Genomic DNA, 20,324 nt, shown 5'->3' on the forward strand with positions numbered 1-20,324 from the left:
CCAAAATTAGCCATCATCAGATGCTTTGAGGGAAGGTGCAAGAAAACTCTCTAATGCACAAGCATGGAGCAGCTGGCATGGGCCAGTAGTCAGGTCAATTTTCTTTCCATTCCAAGGGACAGTAATAAACGTAATCCCAGGGTGGGCAGTGGAGTGGGGAGCCCCAGCACCGGATTGTTCTATAAATCTAGCCCTCATGCCTCCCGAGAAGGGCAGCATGGTCTAGTGGGTAGGGCTGAGGTTTGGGACACCTGGTTTCTATTCCTGGCTCTGCTGTGTGACTTTCAGCAAAGTTCCTTCTCCCTTTTGTATCCCCTCCTGCCGTTATTGTAAACTCTTTGGGGCAGGGATGGTCTCTCACTGTGTTTGAGTGTGCAGTGCCTGGCACAGTGGGGGCCCCGATCTCGGTCAGGGTCTGTGCAGTGCCCAGCACAATGGAGGCCCCAGTCTCCGTCAGCGTCTGTGCAGCACCTGGCCTGACATCACTCCAGTCTCAACTGAGACTTCTAATTACTACTGTGATAGAAACAATAATATAGTAATATAATTACCAGGGACCAGCTTTCTAGCACCAGGCCAGAGAATTTCCAAAAGGCTTGACCATCTTAGGCTCATATCATCAAGCATTCAAGAGTTACAGATCTTTGCATAATAACAGTCTGCTCCTGTGAGCCGAGTCTGATTTCACCCTGTCTGTGAGTATGAGGTCTGGTCACCATTTCAGGTAAGGCAGAGTCCCTCCTGCCTTCTCTTCTCTCCAACCTGTTCTGATTTCTGGCAGTCATTGGCGGCTAGGCATAAGCAGACTAAGCAATTGCTCAGGGACCCAAGCAGCTCAAAGGGATCCCCATTCACGTTTTTAGTGTGTGTTGGGGGGGGGGGGGGAGGGAAATATTCCTGCTTAGGTTCCCCAGTGGGCTAGCGCTGCCTCTGCTGGTAGTGGATGGCCCTTTGAGGGTATCCCTGCTTAAATACAGGCTCTGACCCTGTGCCCAAAGTGGGAAATTCCAACCCCCAGCCATGCCCTTTTTGTCCTACACAACTAGCCAAAATTCGGGTTGTTTTGGTTAGGAGGAGAAATTGATGCTGGAGTCAGGTATCTTTGATGCAATCCTGTTTATTTACAAAGAAAGTACAAAGTCCTGTTTCCCTGAATCAAACAGCAGGATGCAGTTTCTTTGCTCATAGTTCCAAGCCTTTTTCCAGCCAGTCAGCCCAAAAATCTCTCTTCTCTCTGTAGGCTTTTACTCGGGGCCAGGCTCCTAATGCGTGTTCTGCTGTCTCCTTGCCTTTTCTGTCTGTTCTCTCGGCTTCTTTAAACACACAAACAGACACATGACACAGCTGCAATCAAATCAATTCCCCCACCACTGAATTTTGTATCAGATCTTAATTGAACCCCAAAGTATTGTCTCCTCAGGTGGGGCCAGTTGAAAGTCATTCAGAGTTGATGGCCCTTGTTGGCTCTCTCATTGATAGGTAAGGTTAAGATTTTGTCACGGTTATTTTTAGTACAAGTCAGGGACAGGTCATGGGCAATAAACAAAAATTCATGGAAGTCCACGACCTGTCCCTGACTTTTACTAAAAATAACTGTGACACAATGAGGGTGATGGGGGGATGAGAGACTGAGTCCTGTTGGTGAGGGGGTGGGCGAATGGTCCAGCACTGTGGCTGACAGCTCTGGCTTCCCCCCGGTGCCCATGGCAGCTCACAGCTCTGGGTCCCCCCACTGTCCACGGTGGCTGGGAACTGTGGGGGCCCCCACTGCCCATGGGGACTGATAGCTGTGGGGCCTCCCGTCATCCGCAGAGCTCCAGGGCCCTGCCAGCTTGCAGCTGCATCCCTGCCGCCCCGGGGCTGAAGCAGAATATGTCACTGAGGTCTCTGGAAGTCAGGAAATCCGTGACCTCTGTGACGTAATCTTAGCCTTATTGATAGGTCTCCTCAAGAGGCTCCATATCTCTCCATATGGAATAGACTGGCCTTGTCAAGGTTTCTTTGGCTTTTCAACCCAGAACAACAAAATGGCTGTTAGGATGTATATCGGGAGCCCGGCTACAAAAATGGAAGTCATTTCACAAAGCAGACTTCACAATGTGATCCCCCTTGTCAGTCAGGATGCCTGGGTTCAGTTCCTGGCTGTACCCCAGATATCTATTTTGGGCCACGGTTTCAAGGGCTTGGGACCCCTCGGCCCTGATCTTTATGGAAAATCTGGCCAATTCTTTTGGTGCCTAAAGGGGAGCCCATAATTGCTCAGTGCCTCAGTTTTTTCTCTCTGCAAAATGGGGATAATGGTACATCCCTATTTCACAGTGGGGAGTGCAAGGATAAATACACTAACAATAGCAAGGTGGTTAGATGCTACAGTCACGGGGCCATGTAAGTACATAAGAATGGCCATACCGGGTCAGACTAATGGTCCATCTAGCCCCGTATCCTGTCTGTGACAGTGGCCAGTACCAGATGCTTCAGAGGGAATGAAAAGAACAGGGCAATTATGGAGTGATCCATCCCCAGTCATTCAGTCCCAGTTTCTTGCAGTCAGAGACTTGGGAAATGGGGTTGCATCCCTGACCATCTTGGCTAAATAGCCATTGAGGGACCTATCGTCCATGAAATTATCAAGTTCTTTTTTGAACCCAGTTATAATTTTGATCTTCACAACCTCCCCTGGCAACACGTTCCTCAGGTTGACTGTGTGATGTGTGAAGAAGTACTTCCTCTTGTTTGTTTTAAACCTGCTGCCCATTAATTTCATTGGGTGACCCAAGTTCATGTGTTATGCGAAGGAGTAGATAACACTTCCTTATTCACTTTCTCCACACCAGTCATGATTTTATAGATCTCTATAATATCCCCCTTAGGGCTTGTCAACTTTCTCGCTCAGGGGTGTGAAAAAACACCCCCCTGAGCGCAGCAAGTTTCAGCGCTGTAACGTGCCAGTGTAGACGGTAGCTATGCCCCTCGTGGAGGTGGTTTTTTTAGAGCGCTTGGAGACCTCTCTCCCAGCGCTGTGCCGTGACTACACAAGCAGCGCTTTAACGTTGCCAGTGTAGACTAGCCCTTAGTTGCCTCTTTTCCAAGCTGAAAAGTCCCAGTCTTTTTAATCTCCCCTCATACAGAAGCTGGTCCATCCCCCTAATCATTTTTGTTGCCCTTCTCTGTACCTTTTCCAATTCTAATATCTTTTTTTTGGGATGGGGTGATCAGAACTACATGCAGTATTCAAGGTGTGGACATATCGTGGATTTATATAGTGACATTATGATATTTTCTGCCTTATTACGGTTCCTAACATTCCCTTAGCTTTTTTGACTGCTGTACATTGAACAGATCTTTTCCGAGAACTATCCACAATGACTCCAAGATCTCTTTCTTAAGTGGTAACAGCTAATTTAGATCCCATAATTTTGTATGTACAGTTGGAATTATGTTTTCCAATGTGCATTACTTTGCATTTATCAACATTGAATTTCATCTGCCATTTTGTTGCCCTGTCACCCAGTTTTGTGAGATCCCTTTGTAGTTCTTTGGAGTCTGCCTGTGACTTAACTATCTTGAGTCGTTTTGTATCATCTGCAAATTTTGCGATCTTACTGTTTACCCCTTTCCCAGATCATTTATGAATATGTTGAATAGCACTGGTCCTAGTACAGACCCTTAGATGACATAACTATTTACTGCTCTCCATTCTGAAAACTGACCATTTATTCCTAACCTTTGTTTCCTATCTTTTAACCAGTTACTAATCCATGAGAGGACCTTCCCTCTTATCCCATGACTGCTTACTTTGCTTAAGAGCCTTTGGTGAGGGACCTTGTTAAAAGCTTTCTGAAAGTCTGAGTACACTATATGCATTGGATCACCCTTGTCCACATGTTGTTGACCCCTCAAAGCATGCTAATAGATTGGTGAAGCACGATTTCCCTTTAGAAAAGCCATGCTGATTCTTCCCCAACAAACAAATCATGTTCATCTCTATGTCTGATAATTCTGTTGTTTACTATAGTTTCAACCAGTTTGCCTGGTACTGAAGTTAGGCTTACTGGCCTGTAATTGCCAGGATCACCTCTGGAGCCTTTTAAAAAAAAATTAAAAATTGGTGTCACATTAGCTATCCTCCAGTCTCCTGGTTTAAGTGATAGGTTACAGATTCAGATCTGAGTTCCTTCAGAACTCTTGGGTGAGTACCATCTGGTCCTGGTGACTTATTACTGTTTAATTTATCAATTTGTTCCAAAACCTCCTCTACTGACACCTCAATCTGGGACAGTTCCTCAGATTCGTCATCTAAAAAGAATGGCTTAGGTGTGGGAATCTCCCTCACATCCTCTGCAGTAAAGACTGATGCAAAGAATTCATTTAGCTTCACCGCAACAGCCTTGTCTTCTTTGAGTGCCCCTTTAGCGCCTTGATCATCCAGTGGCCCCACTGATTGTTTGGCAAGCATCCTGCTTCTGATGTACTTAACATTTTTTTTTATATTAGTTTTTGAGTCTTTTGCTAATTGCTCTTTAAATTCTTTTTTGGCCTGCCTAATTATACTTTTACACTTGACTTGCCAGTGTTTATGCTTCTTTCTATTTTCCTGTGTAGGCCTTAACTTCCAATTTTTAAGGATGCCTTTTTGCCTGTAACTGCTTCTTTTACTTTGTTGTTTAGCCATGGTGGCACTTTTTTGGTCCTCTTTCTATGTTTTTTAATTTGTGGTTATACATTTAAGCCTCCATTATGGTGTTTTTAAAATGTTTCCATGCAGCTTGCAGGCATTTCACTTTTGTGACTGTAGCTTTTAATTTCCATTTAACTGGCTTCCTCATTTTTGTGTAGTTGTCCTTTATGAAGTTAAATGCTAGTGTGGAGTAACTATGTAGACGGTCCCCAGAAGATGAACTAAAGGCTTGGTCCAACACATGTTGACTGATGATTCCCAGCGACTTGATGGGACTCTCTTCACTGGCTTCAAAGGGCATTGGATCGCACCCTAAGTGAACTGCTTCCCTTTGGAACAGTTTGCCAACACTTGGGGCCTTGCCAGGCTGTTTCTGAGAGGAGGAAGAAGAGGATGCAAGGGGGATATGTTCTGTGGTACAATCTTATTTATTTGCAAAGAATGTCCACACTGTCCTGTGTCCCTGATCACAGCAGGAACAAACAAGCAGCAGTGTTTGTGCTCACAGTTTCCAAGCCTGCCTCTCCAGTCAGTCCTAGATCTGTCTCTTTGCTGCCTCCCAGGGCCACGCTCACCTCTGCTCCTCTTGCTGTCTGCTGGCTCTTTGCCTTTCTCACATGGTCACAGGCTCAGCTTGCTAAGCAATCCCCCAGCCCCTGCATTTGCAGTCAGTCCCAGGAAAACCCTGCAGCCAACATGGCTTAGCCATGCTCAGGCTTTGCCATGCAGCTGATTGCCTTGGGTGCTTTCTGTTGTCTCCAGCTCTCCTGCTCTATGAAGGAACTTAATTGCTCCTTGCATTTTTCCCGAAAGAAGGGTGGTTCGCACGGCCAGTGGCTTTAACCAGGCTGCCACTGATACCTGCCAGCATGAGTAGAATTGTGCGGGAGGAGGATCTGAAAGAAGCTGGGTGATGGGGCATAGCAGCAAGCCTTTACCTAACAGTGACTCATTCCAGAACTTTGCTGACTTCATCTGTGATGCAAGACCCCATTGACAAAGAAGGATTCCAGATGGGCTGTTAAATGACGCAGAGGGAGGTGGAAGGAGCGGCCAAAGGGGCGAAAATGGATGAGAGCAGTTCGGGTGAGGGTCGGGCCATCTCTCTTTGTGTGTGTGTATATATATATATATATGTATATATATTTGGGGAGCTATAGACAGAGGCAGTGATAAAGGGGAAAATGTGTTTGTCCAGCACTGAGATTCTCCAGGAGGAGAAATGGCAGTTACTGGGGGGAGGGCATGATTCACTCCCAGAGAGGAAACTCCTCAAACACTAGAATAGAAACATGAGCATGATCCTCCCTCAATCTCCTCAAATCTTTCTCTCCACCCATTGTCTCTTCCCTGTTTCCTAGAAACCTCAGAACAGATCAGTCCAGGATTACTCCCTTCCCCACCACACTGAATCAAACCAATGGGCCCATCTAGCCTGATATCCCTCCTTGTTGCCACCTAAGATCACTAGCCCAGTATTCCCCCACCCCTTTTCCCAGCAGCCCCAGATCAGACCCATGGAGCAATCTAGCCGGACTATCTAGCCTGGTGTCAAGAAGACAGTGTGAGGGGATTTGATGGGATGATGTTAGGCAGTTTGGGTGATGATTTGGAGCAGCAGTGTCCGGGCAGCATAGAGTCAGAGGGCGACTGGGGGAACGGTGTCAAAAGGTTGGGGCCTTGAGGGGACAGTGTCTGAGGATTTGGAGGGATGGTTTCTGAAGGATTTGGGGGATAAATTGGGTGGATTTGGATGACAGTGGCTGGGGGGCTGGTGTTGGGGGAATGGTATTTAGGGGGCTTGTGAATGGTGTTTAGTGGGATAGTGTCAGGAGGTTGATGGGTCATTTCAGTGGACACTGTCGGAGTTGGGGTTTGATTTCAGTGAGCGGTGACAGGGGTTGGGGGTTTGATTTCAGTGGCGGGGTTGGGAAGCTGATCTTGGTGGTCAATGTTTAGGGTTAATTTTGGTGATCAGTGTTGGGGGTTAATTTTGGTGGGCACTGGGGGATAGGCAGGTTGATTTCAGTGAGCAGTGTCAGGGGATATGGAGTTGACTCTTTTGGGCAATGTCATGGAGTTTGGGGGTTGATTTGGGTGGTCAGTGTCAGGTGTTTGATTTCAGTGGGCAGTGCTGGGTGGTTGATTTAGGTGGGCAGTGTCAGAGGCTTTGGCGTTGATTTCGGTATAGGGTTGCCAGTACTGGTTGGAGGTTTCCCTCACATGACAATCTTTAATTAAAGGTTAATCTTTAATTCCTGGAGACTCCAGGACAATCCTGGAGGGTTGACAACCCTAACTTCGGTGGGCAGTGTGGGGGCTGGAGGTTGATTTTGATGGGCAGTTTCAGGGGTTGGGGGATGGTGTGAGGAGATTTTGATTCAGTGACAATGGTATCCCAGATGCCCAGCGTGGGGGGAGGCGGGCCGCCAGGGTGGCGGTGGTGAGGAGGCAGAGTGTGAAGATAACAACAACTCATTGTATGTGTGGGTTTGGTCAAACCCCTGCGGCCCTGGAACACCACATGATCCTACATTGGGGTGGGCAAACTTTTTGGCCCAAGGGCCACATTGGGGTGCAAAACGGTATGGAGGGCCGGGTAGGGAAGGCTGTGCCCCCCAAACAGCCTGGCCCCCGCCCCCTATCTGCCCCCTCCAACTTCCTGCCCCCCCTCAGAGCCCCCGAGCCATCCAACTCCCCCTGCTCCTTGTCCCCTGACCGCTCCCTCCCAGGACCTCGTGCCCCCGGGACTCCCCCATCCCAACCCCACCGCTCCCTGTCCCCTGACTGACCCCCGGCCCCTATCCACCGTCCCCCCCCCCCCCGATAGGCCCCCGGGACGCCCACGCCCTATCCAACCCCCCTGTTCCCCGACCGCCCCACAACCTCCGTCCGTCTCGTCCAACCGCCCCCTGTCCCATGACTGCCCCCCGGATCCCCTACCCAACCCTCCCACCGCCGCCGGGCGCGCGCCGCCGCCGCCCCTTTACCATGCGGCTCAAAGCGGCAGGAGCGCGCAGCCCTGCTGCCCGCGCGGGGGCGTTACTGCGGGGGAGGGGCCGGGGACTAGCCTCCCCTGCCAGGCGCTCAGGGGCCGGATGTGGCCCGCGGGCCGTAGTTTGCCCCCCTCTGTCCTACATCCCACACGATCCTACAAGGACTCCTTTTCTTTTTGCGAATACGGACTAACAGGGCTGCTCCTCTGAAACCTGCTTTTGCCACAGTAACTGTCATGGCGGCTAGTGGGGGGCGGGGCGAGGATGGGAGACTCTAGAGCTACTTCCACCGCGGTAACTGTCACGGAGGGTAGGCAAAGGCAAAAAGCGGTCGAGAGGGGCGGAAGTGACGACATTACTATTGCGGAGCGGTGGCAAGGAACGTTTGGGACCAGGGAGCGGGGCGGAAGCGGCTCAAATGGCGGCCACCAATCAGCTTCTCGGGGGCGTGGCTGAGGGGCGGGGATACGTATAAATGCAGGCTCCGAGGGGGGCGCTTTATTCAGTGGCAGGCGGCTGAGCACGGCGGAGACCGTTGCTGGCCCGCTCCTCGTTGTAGCGCCCCCACCCGTAACGCAGCCGCCCCCACCCCTCCAGTCCCCGCAGCCATGTTCAGCTGGGTGAGCAAGGACGCGCGGCGGCGCAAGGAGCCGGAGCTGTTCCGCACGGTCTCGGAGGGGCTGAAGCAGCTCTACGCCACCAAGCTGCTGCCCTTGGAGGAGTACTACCGCTTCCACGACTTCCACTCCCCGGCGCTGGAGCCGGCCGACTGGGAGAACAAGCCCATGGTGCTGCTGGTGGGGCAGTACAGCACGGGCAAGACCACCTTCATCCGGCACCTCATCGAGCAGGACTTCCCGGGCATGCGCATCGGGCCCGAGCCCACCACCGACTCCTTCATCGCCGTCATGGGCGGCGAGACCGAGGGCGTCGTCCCTGGCAACGCCCTGGTGGTCGACCCGCGGCGGCCGTTCCGCAAGCTCAACGCCTTCGGCAACGCTTTTCTCAACAGGTGAGCGGGGGGAGGGGTCTCCAGTGCCGCTCGCCGCCGGCCTTCAACACGTGTGTGTGGGGGTGGGGGGGGCGGCTGCAGCACCCCTCTGCGCCTCTCTCAACAGGTGAGGGCTGGCCTGGGACCTGTGTGGCCACTGGTGGCACCCCTAGACTCTCAACAGGTGAGAGCCTGGCTGCGGGGGGACCACACTCAACGCTCCCTTCTGCCTCCCTTCCCCCCCCCCCCCCCCAGCGCCTTCCTCGATAGGTGTGGCTGTGCTGGTGGGTGGGCATGAGTGGCACTGCATGGCGGCGCCCCCCCTCCCCCCCCCCCCCCGTTTCACCTTAGTAAGAACATAAGAGCGGCCCTACTGGGTCAGACCAAAGGTCCATCCAGCCCAGTATCCTGTCTTCTGACAGCAGCCAATGCCCAGTGCCCCAGAGGGAGTGAACCTAGCAGGTAATGATCTAGTGATCTCCCTCCTGCCATCCACTCTTTGACAAACAGAGGCTAGGGACACTATTCCTTACCCATTCTAGCTAATAGCCATTAATGGACTTAACCTCCATGAATTTATTCAGTTCTCTTTTAAACCCTGTTATAGTCCTAGCCTTCACAACCTCCTCAGGCAAGGAGTTCCACAGGTTGACACTGTGCACTATGTGAAGAACTTCCTTTTATTTGTTTTAAACTTGCTACCCATTAATTTAATTTGGTGGCCCCTAGTTCTTATATTATGGGAACAAGTAAATAACTTTTCCTTATCCACTTTCTCCACACCACTCATCATTTTAGATACCTCTATCATAGCCCCCCTTAGTCTCCTCTTTTCTAAGCTGAAAAGCCCTAACCTCTTTAATCTCTCCTCATATGGGACCCATTCCAACCCCTAATCATTTTAGTTGTCCTTTTCTGAACCTTTTCTTATGCCAGTATATCTTTTTGGAGATGAGGGGACCACATCTGTATGCAGTATTCAAGATGTGGGCGTACCATGGTTTTATATAAGGGCAATAAGATAGTCTCTGTCTAATTCTCTATATCTTTTAGTACCATCTTCAAGAGGTGAGACCCTGGTGTGGAGGCCCCAGGGTGGGTAGGGATGCAGGGAGGGAGCCTGCCAACAATACTTGTCAGCCCCCAGACTTATGTCAATCTTCTTTGTGCAGATCCCTGTACCAAGTCCTGTATAATACGTGTGCCCCTCCCCCCTGTCCAAAGCCAAGTTGGGGCTTTATCTGTTGAAGTACATGGTCACTGGGGTGGTACCTTGGTAGGTGGGGATGGGGAGCTGTCATTGTACAGTTAATGCTGAGCAGGACCCAACTCTTGTCTCTCCTCCTCCTTCTTTCTCCCTCCCCACTCCCCTCCAGGGCCTAACTGAAACCACCCTGGGGACTCCACCCCCAGACTGCTTACTGGGTCCTGACAGGCCATAAACATTTGCAAGTGGGGCCTGAGCCCAAAAGTTTGAAAACCGCTGCTCTAAGGCATAGTTCTTGGATACCTCATCTATAAATGCTGCAGCCAAATTCTGTTACGACTCCCTCCCTGCCCCATAGGCAGTCTTCTGCCTCTGAATGGCCTCAGGCAGAAGGGGGTTTTTGTGCAGAACTGCATAGTGATGTCTTCCCATCAATGTCTCAGATTTCCATAATAGTGTTGGTCACATCTGACTGCATGGAGGGAACTCTGACTGAAATTGATTAGGAACTGACCCTAAACAAACACGAAACTGACTGGGTGTTTTCCCAAGTTGAAATGGGAGAAAGAAATTAATATTAAAGCAAGTTAACTTAAACTTCCCAAACTCCATTCCTCAAAATCAAAGAGGACAGTAACTCTAAGAGGACATAATTTATTTAATGACAGGTTTCAGAGTAACAGCCGTGTTAGTCTGTATTCGTAAAAAGAAAAGGAGTACTTGTGGCACCTTAGAGACTAACCAGTTTATTTGAGCATGAGCTTTCGTGAGCTACAGCTCACTTCATCGGATGCATAGCATCCGATGAAGTGAGCTGTAGCTCACGAAAGCTCATGCTCAAATAAACTGGTTAGTCTCTAAGGTGCCACAAGTACTCCTTTTTATAATTTATTTAAAAAGTCTTAACATGACCACATCCCTTCATAACTCAGAACCCAATTCTCTGGTCCTGCAGGGGGGTTCAGGAGCTCCCTTGGAAGCAGAGGTATTGCAGAGTACTCCTGCCAGAGTACACCCCTGCTAGTGGACATTTCTGAGCATGTGGCTGCTTCTGTAGTTGAAAGGGGAGAGTTTCACTTCAAGGTTAAAATACAAAATTGTGATACCTCATAAGGAAATGGGTAATTCAGGGATATCCAGCCACAGGTTCTCATAATACTCATAATCATCCAGAAATGGGCTTCCTGCCCTTGGTGATAGAAGATAAATTCATAGCTGACCATGAGGGCATGATGCAGGAGGGCATGAATGAAACACTTGAAAACCATAGCATGCAGCTTGAACTCATGATCAGGGCCCCTCTCTATTCATGGCTACTTCCTCTCTGCCCAGAAGGATGCCTTTTGGACAATTCTAGGTCAGGATCTACTAGCTGTTTGTGAGCTGGCTTGTTTATAAGCCAATTCTAGATGGCATTTAATCCCCACTGTTAAATGGGTCTCTGGAATGTTGGCCTCTGATCTCCCTGTTGGAGGAAAGTGAGGACTGTTAATGCTTAACCCAAGTTGTCTCATCTTGATGGCCTAGTGTTTTTAAAAAATGTCTTGTGTATTGCAACTTTAATATACTGTATCCTTTTAATCTGTTAACTGTCTTAGCCAGTGGTTTCTTCAGATGGCATGTAACAAAGGTCTGTCTCTTGCATTCATCCTAAAGCTCCTTAAAGGAGCACTGCGGGGTCTCTAGGCTCAATAAAGGAGTAGCAGGTTTAGCCTCATGTCCTTGTTTTTCCTTCCCCTACCCCCACTGTTGTGCTATAATCCTCATGCTAAAGGTGTCTGTATGAGCAGCAAAGCATGCAGTTTCAAACTAAGATTATTTTTTTTGTGGCTGGAAGATAATGTAGAAATGTTCACTTTTAAAACTGCTCAGTCTCTTCTGAAACACTAGGGATTAAGGGTTACAATGAGTCTTGTGCAGGAGTTGAGAGATTTCCTGCCTCTTTATGAAATCCATGTCAGCTGAGCACGATTGCCTTGCTGTTGTAGTTGATCACTCTTCCTTTCTGCATAGCTAGCTGAAATCTCCAACAGAAAGCAGCTGCAGGCTCCGCTGAGGAACTAAAATTGCTGTGGACTCAACTTCTGAAATAAGAACAAGCTAAAGATCTTGCCAGTTGGTTTGCCTAGTGGAAAAATAAACGAATTCCAGCAAATTCTCCCACTTTAGATGACTCATTTTCAAGAGAAGATCTGATCAAAAGTTAGGAAACAGTGAATGGAAGCAGTACATTACGATCATAGAATTGTTGGATTAGTGGGAAGGTTAAGTGTGGAATTTTCAAGTCTGTCACTCTTTCCTTTAAAAAATGTGCTGTTTTGGCATCAAGCTTGTCACTGTCAGCAGCTGGAAGGTATAAAGTGCACTAACTTGCAGTGTTGACTGACATTTCCAGTTAATACTCATGACAACTCTCATTGCTGCTTGCATCTAGCATTCTGCATGTTTGTTACTATATCTTAGATTATTAGAAGTGACAATTTTTCTATCCGATTTACTTGTTGCTACTGTTTAGGTGGCTTGGACAATAAAAATCAAGTTCGTTTCACTATTGGGCTGAAGAGCAAGGCTATTGTCTCCATTGGGGTTTAACAGAAATGTCTCTAAATAACAGCACTTCTCTAGTATGGCTCCCTTGTCCTTAGCCTTATATACTTGGTGGCTTCATGCATATAAGGCTGAAGAGCAGGTGTCACATTAGTGTAATTTAAAGAGAACTGACCAATTGGTAGCTTAAAATTGTCCACTATTGCTAGTAAATCTGCCAAAGCAACTACAGACTCTCCAGTTTCTTTCACATACTTAAAATGCAAGAGGTACACTTCCTATAAGACAGTGAGTCACAGAGGTGAAGTGATTTATAGATACCAATTCTGCTAGTGCTGTACAAACATAATAAATGACAGCCCCTTCCCCAAAAAGCCTGCTGTCTAGCTTAGCACCCCTCCTCCCATATACCTGAGGCTGGATTTAAACTCACCATACACTGTTAGGTAAAACTGTCTTACAGATAAGGGAATTAAGGCAGTCTCTGCTGGTGGGGAGGGAGACTTGCCCCTGGTCACATAGGGAGTCTAGCAAAGTAAGCAATTGAATCCAGATATCCTGAGCCCCAGCCTAGACCACGTGGCTGGTCTGTCTTGGTTTTTTTTCTTGCCTCTGATCTTTTACCTACTATAGAAGGAAAGTGCCTAGCCTGTCTAATTTGTGTATCTCTTCTGATGTAGGTTCATGTGTGCCCAGCTACCCAACCCTGTCCTGGATAGCATCAGTATCATTGACACACCTGGTATCCTCTCGGGAGAGAAGCAACGCATAAGCAGAGGTAATTGCTTCCTTTAAATGCATTCCAGTGCCTACACTACATAAGAATTTCCAGACTGGATCTGACAGACCAGTGGGATCATGGAGCCCCAAAGTGTGAAACTGGGCATACCACATAATATAAAAACAGACTAGCTTGAGCCAGACTTGACTATCCCTCCATTTATTTTGGCCTCTTATAGAGCTCTGGTCTGAAGTACATGTGTGCAAAGCATTTGGTAGAACAGCAGCAGGTTACTACTCCAAGCAAAGGCAGTTGGATTTTTTTCAACTTAAAGGCAAAATAGCTTAACATTAAGTCATCCACTTAACCTTCCTGGTTCTCTGTGGACCAAGGTTTGAGATATTTGCCCCAGCGTCAACTCCTAGTATAGAAATGATTGGCATCATTGCAAATCCTATTGCACTGGTGGCTAAAATTCCAGAGCTAGTCTGGCTTTCTGGAGCTGTCTGGTGTCTTGGGAGCTGCGAATGTTCTCTGATTTTTGGGTTTGGAAGAGAATAGTGTCAATAGAGGTGATCCCTCACTTGGAAGGTCTGTCCAAAGACTAGCTTGAAGTGGAGCTGAGGACTTAACTGTGAAGCTGACAAAGTGCATCTGATGTCCACTCCAGAGCCATTGTATTAGGACAAGTCCAGTCCATCTTGGGAGGCTAGCATGGCACCCCCTGGATGCATGCAGGATCGCTTGTTGGGTTGTCAATGCTTTAAGGCCATTTAGAGGTAGAGAAGCATGGTCTAGTGGCCAGGGCATTTGACTTGAAGTGAGAGAAGTGGTTCTATTCCTGGTTCTTATGTGACCCAGGGCAAGTCACTTCCCCTCCCACCCTGTCCGTCCTGTTTAGAATAGAAGCTCTTCAGGATGGCAACTCCCTTGTTGTGTGTGGGGCTAATAATTTTAATAAAAATGAAATAAGAGCTGGCTGTTTGGAGTCAGTACTCCTGGGTTCTGTTTCTAGATTGAGGAATACAGTGTAATGGTTAGAGCTGGGGAGTTAGTACTCCTGGGTTCTAGTCCCCTCTCTGCCTTTGTCCTGGGGTAACTAGCTTCATTAATGTGCCTCTTTCTGTAGCATAAAATGGGGATGACCCCCTCCCACCTCAGTTAGCTGTGAATCATGCTGCTGGGAATGCTAAGCACTTCAGATATCTCAATGAGTTACTTAGCTGAGCCACTTCTCGACATGAGAGTGCATGGTCTGTTTCCATTCCTCTCCACTGTATTGCAGGTAGGAACAATGGCTGACTGAGTTTGCATGTCCCTGCTCATATCAGAAAAGCTTCACCTGTTCAACTAAATCTCATTTAAACTGGTGTAAGCCTCAGATGTGTGTTAGCCCTTAATCTTGTAACTCCCCTTACAAGCGGAACCAATTTAAAGCAAGTGTTGAACAAGCTTCAGTTCAAATCCATAAGGTGGATGCACCAGTGTAACTTAGGGGCTTGTCTTCACTTTGGAGATCTTGGATGACCAGCTCCCAGGATAGCTAAGGCCATCTGTCAGCAGCCATGCTGCAAGCCGTACTTGTGCTACTCTGTCTTCGCTGCTGTTGCATTCCCCAGGTCATTAGGATTTGGGATGGCACATCCCATGGTGCTTTGTAAAACAGTAGGCTGTGCTACTTTGTCTTAGTGAATTGTGAGAATTCATCTGTCCTGGGTGCACAGAGGGAATTGTGGGAAGGCACTGGAGGACTAATAGCACTTGAGTGAGTTAGCCTGCCCTCACTGTAGGGTGGTCAGCAAACCAGCCCTCTGGATGGTAGGTCACTATTGTCCATGTCCTACAGATTTTGGTGGAAAACCTGAGGCACACAGTGGAAGTGATTTGTGTAAGATAGGTGAGCAGCAGGGATGGGGACTAGAACCCTGGTGTCCTGATCATCCAATAACTCCCTGGTCTAAACCACTAGACCAGGGGTCGGCAACCTTTGAGAAGTGGCATGCCAAGCCTTCATTAATTTAAGGTTTCGCATGCCAGTAATAAATTTTACATTTACAGGGTCCTCCCGATGGAACCCCAGACTGGCAGCAGGCTGAGCAGTACCAGCAGCCAGGACCCCGGCTGGCAGGGGCTGGCAGATGGAACCCCAGATCGGCAGCACACTGAGCCGCTAAGCCTGCTGCCAGTCTGGGGTTCTGTCCACTGGTCCCTGCCAGCCAGGGTCCTGGTTGCCAGCCCCGCTCAGCCCGCTGCCAGCCCAGAGTTCCGTCCATCCAGGCCAGCAGTGGGCTGAGCAGGGCCAGCAGCCAGGACCCTGGCTGGCAGCAGAGTGCCACTAAAAATCAGCTCACGTGCTGCCTTTGGCACGTGGGCTGCAGGTTGCCGACCCCTGCACTAGACCTACTGGCTATAGAGAGGAGAACCCAGGAGTCCCCATTCTGTGCTCCAGTGAGTAGCCTCTTTCTTCCATCCTGACAAATGTGTGATACTTCACAACTCTCACTTGACTGACTCCCATTCTAGTATTCTTCAGCTTACTGCTTTTACCACACTGGCAACACTACAAATTCAATGGACTGTTATCCAGGTACTACTGCTCGATGTGTGCTGTGGTGTTGCCTCTGAATGGCTTCCTGAGCTTTAGCCTGCAGCACCTGTTGGCTTTAGCATTCCAGAGATCTCATGGCACCAAGTGGCATCTGAGCCTAGAAGCTTGCTTCCCTGTAGAGTGAGCCCCCTATCAGGGGAGCAGTGTTCTGAGATCTTGCTTGTGCAGTTGAGTACCATTGGCTTGTACATTTGAGCCTCTTATTGTGACTGTAAGGGCCTGGGGAATGCTTGTTTTACAGCATCCCTTGGCTGTAATGTGACTGCCAGACTTTAACCATGTAGATAAATAGTGACTCAATATTGAGGGGGAGAATTTGGCAGGCAGTAATTTCCCATGGCTGAGTGCTCTGAGAGTAAAAATAGGATCTGTTCTACATAAGTTCATTCATGGCCCTCTGAACCTGTTAGAAGTAGTGTAGTCCCACCCTTATCACCAGAATACATTGCTCTAGGACAGCACTAGGAGTACCTTCCAGCTGTGCATGAATTGTCACAGGTGGCTTATTCTGTAACCTCACCCACAGGTGTGTGCATGTAGTGATGCTTCCAGGGTCCATGTTGCTCTCAATATTGGATCAGGGAGATCAGAAGCACACTGTGCCCTTGGAGCTCAAGGTGGCAGCATTTGGAGTGGTCCCTAGTTCCTGGGGGATTTTCATTGCACGCTCTCTCAGCGAGGCTGTGTGAGTGGCTGTCTCCTGTATGGATGAGCTTAAGGTAGAAACCTGAAGCAGCATTGTCAACCCTCGTCCCCATTCCAGAGCTGTTGGCTCCTTTAAGTGCCTGGAGTGTCTTGGGAGAAACACCAATATCTTCATCTGAGAACCCACTGTAAAGAGGTCAGGACAGGCTGACTTCTGATTGCCCTAGTTAGAAGTAGGCTTGAAAGAATTTTATTTTTAGCACTTTCCCCACAACTGAAAATTTAAATAGGAAATTATGGAGGGTAGGGGTCAGACAGTTTAATGACCTGTTGAGATTCAAAATCTTTAACAGTTAAAACACAAACTGTCAACATCACATGTCAGCATATACAATGTAAATGTCTCCAACTAAATTCCTTTGCCACCTGTTCTGACAGCAACTTTTGAGCACTGATTTGTTTGCATTCATAGCTCCTAGAAGTCACAGCTGAGATTGGGGCAGGGACCATCTGTGTGCACAGTGCCTGGTACAAGAGGACCGCAAAGTGAGAAAAGGAGTATTTATCCCCATTTTATGGAGGGATGGGGAGGGGAACTGAGTCATAGTAGTGACTTGCCTAGTGCTGCAGAGTTGGGACTAGCACTCAAAGCTCGTGAATCCCAGCCCACTTCCTGAACCACAAGACCAGCCTGCCTTTCCTTCTAGAGCAGAGGTCCCCAAACTGAAATGGAGGAACATTCAGGGGTACATGGCAGGGCCAGGCCAGCCTGCAGGGAGGGAGGGCCCCCAAGCCCCGATCCATGCCTGGCCCTGCCCTGCCCACAGCCTTGGGCTGATTGCAGCCCAGCTGGAGCTCCACATCTGGCCCCAGTCATAGCCCTGGCCTCAGGCCCACCCCAGCTGTGGCTCCAGCCTTGTCCTCCTTACCCCTGTCCACTGCCCCACTCCTGGCCTCCCCCCAGGGGTGGGGAGGGGCCACAGACAGGGATAAGGGGGTGACATGACCCTGAAAAGTTTGGGGATCACTGTTCTAGAGGCAAATGCTCTGTACTGACCTGGATCTTCTGCCTCCTGAGGAGCAACATAAATATTTACCTCTAACCCCTCTTGTTCACAACATCTGACTCTCAATCTCAGGCCTTTTATTGGTCTATTGACTGAGTGCTGGCTGTGATCCAGGTCTGACTCTAGCAAGTGCCTGAGCTTGACCTAGTGTTTCAGTTTTTCTATTGGTTTCTCAATGTTTCTGCTAAAGGATTTCACCCCTCTTCTGTACCCCACACCACTTCAAAGCACCCCACTGACTACTCCCCAGCAGAGGAACTGGGCTTGTCACTTCTGTGCTGAGGCTGGTCCCTGCACGTTCCCTTCTGTGTCCATCTCTGGGCTCGTTCAGATCTCTGCAGAATCTTGTAACTTAGCTTAGCTCTTCCTGAGTATCAGTCCTGGCACTTGATTACATTGCTCCAGAAGCTCCTGTTGTATTTGTGGCTTTTTGGTTATGGCAAAGGCCGGAAGGAAAATGTCTTGCTTATTAATCACATCAGCCTTTCCAAACCCTCCTGATATTTTTTCCAGTTACTAGTAATGCCTGCAGGAAACTGCTTTCAAAGATAAGGCTCTTGCTGCCCCAGTCAGAAAGAAACCAGGATGTAACACTAAACAAAGCACCATGAATTGTGGAACAATTTACCTTTCCCCCTTACAAACCATAGAATTTGTTTGTAATGTAAGAGTTAGCTGTCTCTCATTCCTGTAGTGATACTTTTGGGCCACTTTACAGGGATAGGCAGGTCACTTCAGTCCCCAGAACATCTTGTAGGAAAACAAGGTCAAATTCCTTTTTTAAATTTCTAAACTTTCATTGGGACATATTCTGTGGTGTCTGGTCTTGTGCTAATGCTTCAGGTATGGCTTGCATGGGGGAAGCCTGTGCTAATGATGCAGGTACATAGTTGTGATTCTTTCTCCTCCTGCCTCCCCACATTTTTATACAGAATAAGTGGCTCTTTGGCTTACTTTTAACCCCTTCCCAAGAGAGACACTGAGAAAAGGCTGCCTAATACAGAGAGTGTCCCTGTGGGGTTGATTATTCCAGTATAACTAGATCAGTTTAAATTTGCATCTTGCGTTATGCCAATAACTCTCCCAGGTAGTCAAAGCTTAAATTTAGAAGGTGAAACTGACTGTCTTATTGCCCATGCTCTTCAAAACACAGAAGGCAATTTGCATTAATACATGGCTGCACTCCCTTTGGCAAAGGCCAGTTATGGCACTTGACTGGGACTTGAAAGATGGGGTCAATTTCTGATTCCTACAACCAACTCCGTGAGACCCTGGGCAAGTCATTTCCCTGTGTAAAATGGGTATACTTCCTGCACAGGGAGCTTGCAAGTGTTGTCTTGCTTTTTTGGCTAGTGCCTGGCCCAGAGCCCTTGATCTGGGGGTTGCAGGCCCTAGATACTACTGTAATCTTAATGTTTGGGTTTAATTATAACAATGAAGGAAGGAGGTTTGTAGCTTAATCACCCCTATCCAGTGTCCTCTTTTCAGAGCTTCTTCTGGATGCTAGAACTCTGCTGTATTCAGCTCAGTAAAACTCCCATTGGTACAGTATTGCTGATCTCCTTCAATGGGGAGTTCTTCTGGGTCTTGGATAACATCATAACCAGCTCCAAGACTATCTGCCTGGGGGAAAAGTGTGAAGACTCAGCCACTGCAGAGCAAATGAGGCTCCTCCCTCAAACTACTGCTAAGTTCACTACTTGATTATTGCAGAATATGTTGTCCTTAAATCTGCCAGCCTCCATGTTCTCCTGCTGTTAAGCTACATAACAAGCAGCAATGGCTAAATCAACTTGTCAAAGGACAGTTTGGTTCTTAAATGAGACAGTCACCCTAAAATAGGCATGTCAGTGTTGTGCTATAAAGTCCTGTAGCTGTAAACAAACTGTGCTTTCACATGCACACCCCTGCAGTTCACTGTGGGATGTAGGCTGAGCAGACCCAGTGGAGGGCTCTTGCAGAGTAAGATCTTGGAATGATTGCTGGTAACAGAGGCTGTGACTGGCTTGACTGCAAGGTGAGAGGCAGGGTGCAGTTTTCATTGATTTCATCGGGTGTACAGATACTTTGGTACTTTAACAACGACTCAAACCAGGATGTTTATGTGCAGGGAGGGTATTAAGTAAATTTGTATAGACTCTAAGAAGACCATATCTGATCTGAGCTGCATAAAGCAAGCCATAGATACTTACCCTTGAGCCCCATAGCTGATGGCTGACATTTCATGCCTCTAAGCCTGGCTTCTAGTCTCATGCTGCAAGGTGGCCTATTGTCACCTGTTCCCTTCATAGAGACAGTTGCACTTGGTATAAATTCCTATATGTAAGGAGGGTGTGTGCAGTCAAACCAATGATTGAGAGTATGAGGACTTCAGTAACCCCATCAAGGGCTTCTTGATCTCATGTCTGATCAGCTGGACCAGTGCGCTCAGGTGGTGCAAAGAATCCTGACTTAGCTGCCTGGTTTGTGTGTGCTCACATGCACCAGGGTCTGTCTGATCACCAGATTTGATTATCCGGGATCTTGGGGTGTTTTAGCCTTCTGCAGCAAGGGGTCTGGGTCACCTGCTGAGATCACCTAATACCCTGCTGTCACAGCGGCCTCAGGAATTGGTGGGCCCTTGGGCTATATACACGCTACAGCTTGTGGGTATGTCACTTGGGAATGTGAAAAGCCACCTCCCTGAACTAAAGTTATACAGACCTAAGCACTGGTGTGGGTGGTGTTACAACATAGCTATCACTGCTGCAGGGTGGGGGGGCAGCACATGCTGGAGTAATTAAGTTGAGGAGAGAGCTCTCTCCTATCCGCTTAGAGCATCTGCACTAGCAATGCTGTAGTGGGTTAGCTGGAAGCTCTGTAGT

At 48.4% G+C, this 20,324-nt stretch overlaps 1 protein-coding gene and 1 long non-coding RNA gene across 2 annotated transcripts in view; one reads left to right on the forward strand and one right to left on the reverse strand.

Annotated features, from left to right (window-relative positions):
- Nucleotides 1–1,099: 1,099 nt before the first annotated feature.
- On the reverse strand, nucleotides 1,100–8,011 carry LOC119566788. The gene is made up of 2 exons (XR_005226140.2): nucleotides 7,669–8,011; nucleotides 1,100–1,313 (listed from the first exon to the last, which is right to left on the reverse strand). It is a non-coding gene; the product is annotated as an uncharacterized LOC119566788 (long non-coding RNA).
- The window catches only part of EHD1 (EH domain containing 1), a 34,747-nt gene continuing 22,182 nt past the window's right edge, over nucleotides 7,760–20,324 (forward strand). The window contains exons 1-2 of the mRNA XM_027832534.3: nucleotides 7,760–8,686; nucleotides 13,100–13,197. Of these exons, the coding sequence (XP_027688335.1) occupies nucleotides 8,283–8,686; nucleotides 13,100–13,197 (502 nt within the window). The 5' untranslated portion in view covers nucleotides 7,760–8,282. The remainder of the gene's footprint in view (nucleotides 8,687–13,099; nucleotides 13,198–20,324) is intronic.

The sequence above is a fragment of the Chelonia mydas genome, chromosome 7 (assembly GCF_015237465.2).
Source record: "Chelonia mydas isolate rCheMyd1 chromosome 7, rCheMyd1.pri.v2, whole genome shotgun sequence".
Classification (NCBI taxonomy): Eukaryota; Metazoa; Chordata; order Testudines; family Cheloniidae; genus Chelonia; species Chelonia mydas.